This window comes from Parambassis ranga, chromosome 2 (assembly GCF_900634625.1).
Source record: "Parambassis ranga chromosome 2, fParRan2.1, whole genome shotgun sequence".
Classification (NCBI taxonomy): domain Eukaryota; kingdom Metazoa; phylum Chordata; class Actinopteri; family Ambassidae; genus Parambassis; species Parambassis ranga.
Genome location: NC_041023.1, coordinates 2,437,748 through 2,441,832, shown reverse-complemented (window position 1 = coordinate 2,441,832; position 4,085 = coordinate 2,437,748). Strand labels below are relative to the sequence as shown.

Genomic DNA, 4,085 nt, shown 5'->3' with positions numbered 1-4,085 from the left:
ATATAGGGAATTGAAACTTGAGCATATATATATATATATATATATATATATATATATATATATATATATATGTATATATATATGTGACCAAAGGGCATGTCGGGACATCTGCAGTGGAAAGTTCCAGATTAAATAGTGTGTACAGTATTGACATTATCTCCCTGTTGGTTGGAAATGATCTAATGATGCTTTGTAGTGCTGATGTTTGGAAAATAGGTTGTCTTTAAACTAAGGACTGTGTAACATTCAAACACTGGCAATTCTCAAATCTGCTGACTTGTTTTGTGAAAAGAGAAAAGAAACAAACAAAAACAAATACATATTGCACGCAAATGATCAATTAGTACCGTAGCAGCATTAGGACAGCAGTGAACTGACCTTTGACCTTTACTGCATTTTTTTGGAAGAAATGAAAACACCCTTTAAATGACTTTACTTGAAGGAGTTGATCATTTTACTTGTTCTCTGTGTCACACAGTCTAAAGAAAGACGTCACTGCCAGGCTGCCGAGGTTTGACTTTTATACCAAGTCTGTGCAGCAGTTCATTCACATCTGAATATCTGTTAAATAATAATGTCCTTTACTTCCATTAAGAATGTGTCAAAACATTATTTCATCTTTATTTGTAAACCTCTTACTATTGTTTTATTTTATTTAAATCTATACACTTGTAGACCTTAATATGCTACAATTATTATCTAATAAAAATCTGACGTGAATAAAATACACTGTTTACAATTCGAATGTTGCGACCACACGTACTTTATTTAACGTCTATTTTTGAGTTTGTCACTGTCGATCCTGTAAATAAAGTTAGAAAGAAAAAAAACGAAAAAAAACGTCACGCTGTTTCCGGTAACTTTCATACTTTCACTTTCGAGCCGAATACGCCCAGAACAACAAAACACGCTGTGAGCACACGATAAGATGACAGCGTTTTCTCTACTGCTCCTCGTCTGTCACGTTTCATCAGCGGGTAGGTTTAAAACACACACACACACACACACACACACACACACACACACACACACACACACACACGGTCTTGTTAACTGTTGAGGCGCTTTCCGTCGGTTCGGCCTGCAGCTGTGACGCAGCCACAGGCAGCAGGACGGTCTGCTGCAGACCTGATCACCTTCACTGTAACACACCGCGTGTACACCGAGTTCTGTCTGCTCCCTGTTTGATTAAGACTTTCACCACCTATCAGAAGTATTGATCACGTGTGAGGCAGCCAGCAGGTGGCGCACACAATCTTCTTATAGTTGTATATATGTTGGGAGCTCTTTAATCACATGCACATCGTCCTGTTTATTCTCCTTCCTGCGTGTTCGCCTCTCTGTCTGTACATTGTCAGACAGAACTCTGGTGCTGTATTCAGATGATCATCTGTTTGTGTCCTTCAGTGAAGCACACGCTGAAGTATTACACCACTGCATCGTCTGGGGTAGAGAACCAGCCGGAGTTTGTGATCGTGGCGCTGGTTGATGGCGTTCAGGCAGCTTACTGTGACGGCAGCAACAAGATACTGGAAGCAAAGCAGGAGTGGGGGAGGAAAGTGTTCGACAGCGACCCCCAGCTCTACCAGCGCTACAGCGTGGAGTGTTTTGAGAATCAGCCGAACCTCTTCAAAGCCACCATTTCTAGTCTGAAGCAGCGTTTTAATCACAGCACAGGTACACAGTGATCTTAGCAGCACCTCAGACTAGAACCCATACTCTCTGATCATCCATGCATGCAAACAGTATACCACTGTCTGTCTCTCAGGGGTCCACACTTTCCAGAGTGTGGAAGGCTGTGAGTGGGATGACACAACGGGAGAGGTCGCCGGCTCGGTACACTATGATTATAACGGCGAGGACTTCATTGCCTTCGACGTGAGCACGCTGACGTGGGTCGCTCTGAAGCAGCAGGCGTTCCTCACCAAGCTGAGCTGGGATGTGCAGAGAGCTCGGTTAAAATACAACCAGAGGTTCATCACTCAGATCTGCCCTGAGAGGCTGAAGACGTACCTGCAGCACGGGAGGAGCTCCCTGCTGAGAACAGGTACCATCATGTGACTGACATGTTTTATGACACCATGCTAAGAATGAGAAGTGAAACATGAGCAAAGGTTCCCTCAGTGGTTCCTTCCTGTCTCTTATGTAGATCAGCCTCCATCTGATCAGTCTAATCCATACATCTATCCTCCCTCTGTTGGGCTCCACTCTGTGTTCCTGTAGGAGTTTGTAGGTCCTGTAAGATCTTAGCATTTCTCCTTTCTGTTTTGCTCAGATCGCCCCTCAGTGTCTCTCCTCCAGAAGACTCCCTCCTCTGCAGTCAGCTGCCACACTACAGGTTTCTACCCTGACAGAGCCCTGATGTTCTGGAGCAAAGATGGAGAGGAGATTCATGAAGGTGTGGAGCACGGAGAGATCCTCCCCAACCATGATGGAACCTTCCAGATGAGTGTTGATCTTAATGTTTCATCAGTCCAGGAGGAGGACTGGAGGAAGTACCACTGTGTGTTTCAGTTTATCGGTGCAGAGGACGCCATCTTCACCAAACTGGACAAAACCCTGATTAGAACCAACTGGGGTAAATGTGTGCATGTTTTTTGTGTTTGTTTTTATTCATATGAGTAAAGTATCTTAACCAAATCTCCTTTCGTTAACAGTGAAGCCTTATCATGTGACCGTCCCTGTTGTTGCTGCTGCAGTTGTTGTTCTTGCTCTCGTCGCCATGGCAACTGCAGGTGGATACCTGGTTCATAAACAGAGGAAAGGTGAGCTGTTTCAGTGTAATCTCTGAGACTCCCAGCCGTAGGTAGAACATGCCTGTTCACTGTGGATTTTGGATTTCAGACTGTGTTCTGTTTCCTGCATGTTTCCTCACAGAAGCTGCGGACAGCACTGAGCTCCCAGAGGCCACAAACCTGAACACTGCCAGCTGATGAATGCAGCTCACTGAGTTATCACATATGGAACATGCAGGGAAACAAATGTTATCTTTACCGTTACACTGGATGAATGGGACCAGAATCCCTGCAGGGATTATGCAGCATTATGTTAGATTATGGTACTGGTCTCATTAATCTGAGGTGCTGGGAACAAGTATTATGCTGAACAGAAGTGGGACCACTATTCAGCCCTGTGGAACTCCACGTCTGTTTTGTGTGCACAAACGTCTAAGTGCCAATTAACACAAAGGCTTTTAAGTATGCAATCCTTATCCATGTGACCCCATGGGGCGCTAGATCCAGGTCCAGATGGGGGTTGGGGTGCTCAGGAAGCCACATTCAACTCTTTGACTCTTTAATATGTAGCTAAAAGGTGGTTTTCTACAACAAAAGTTGCAAATATTTCACTTTTTAAAATTAAAATAGGTGAATTTATGAGGGAAAATAAGCTGAAGGATATGTACATCATTCTATTATTTATGCATAAATTATATTTATACCTTTGTTACACAACACAAGTGTTTTTATAAATGTTTTTATTGTTTATTGTTATTTTATGGTATATAATACATTGTTTACACTTCAAACTGTGCTCAGAAAGCTTTATGCCAGTTGGATCAAAGTTCTGTGAAGTTTGTGAAAAAGCAGCTTTTGTTTGAGATCTGTGGTTTGACACTGAACTGACAAGTTTAACATAAGTTTTATGGAGTGAAACACCTTTTGTGTCATTTTTATTGTATGTTTGTATATGACAAAATACCAAACTTCACACAAGAAACGTCTCAGTTTGTTTTCTTCACTCTCACATCGGCAGACTTTTAAAATAAAACCTGCTCTGCAAGTTTTTTTTTTGACTCCGGCTTCTTCCTCACAGGCTGCAACACAAAACCTTTGTATTGTGTTCAGATCAAATCTGCTTTCTACATACACTTTTGTGATGAATTACAATCACTCCTGACCGTGTGTATCAGCTGCAGGAGCTCCACCATTTGTTTTTTTTTCTGTTTTACATAAACATGAAGAATCAGACGTGTTTGTTTCTCTTCTGTCACATTTCATCAGCAGGTAAGAACACATTCTTTATCATCTTTATTTCTGCTCCACAAGTTCATGAGAACACTGAATGCATCATATTTATGATCATAT

The 4,085-nt window shown here is 42.1% G+C and overlaps 1 protein-coding gene across 1 annotated transcript; it reads left to right on the top strand.

Moving 5' to 3' along the window:
• Positions 1–855: 855 nt before the first annotated feature.
• On the top strand, positions 856–3,697 carry LOC114426155 (major histocompatibility complex class I-related gene protein-like). Its single transcript, XM_028393359.1, has 6 exons — positions 856–977; positions 1,408–1,677; positions 1,769–2,047; positions 2,276–2,578; positions 2,658–2,765; positions 2,878–3,697. The coding sequence occupies exons 1-6, from the start codon at positions 929–931 to the stop codon at positions 2,931–2,933; spliced, it is 1,065 nt and encodes a 354-aa protein (XP_028249160.1). The 5' UTR covers positions 856–928; the 3' UTR covers positions 2,934–3,697.
• Positions 3,698–4,085: the final 388 nt, after the last annotated feature.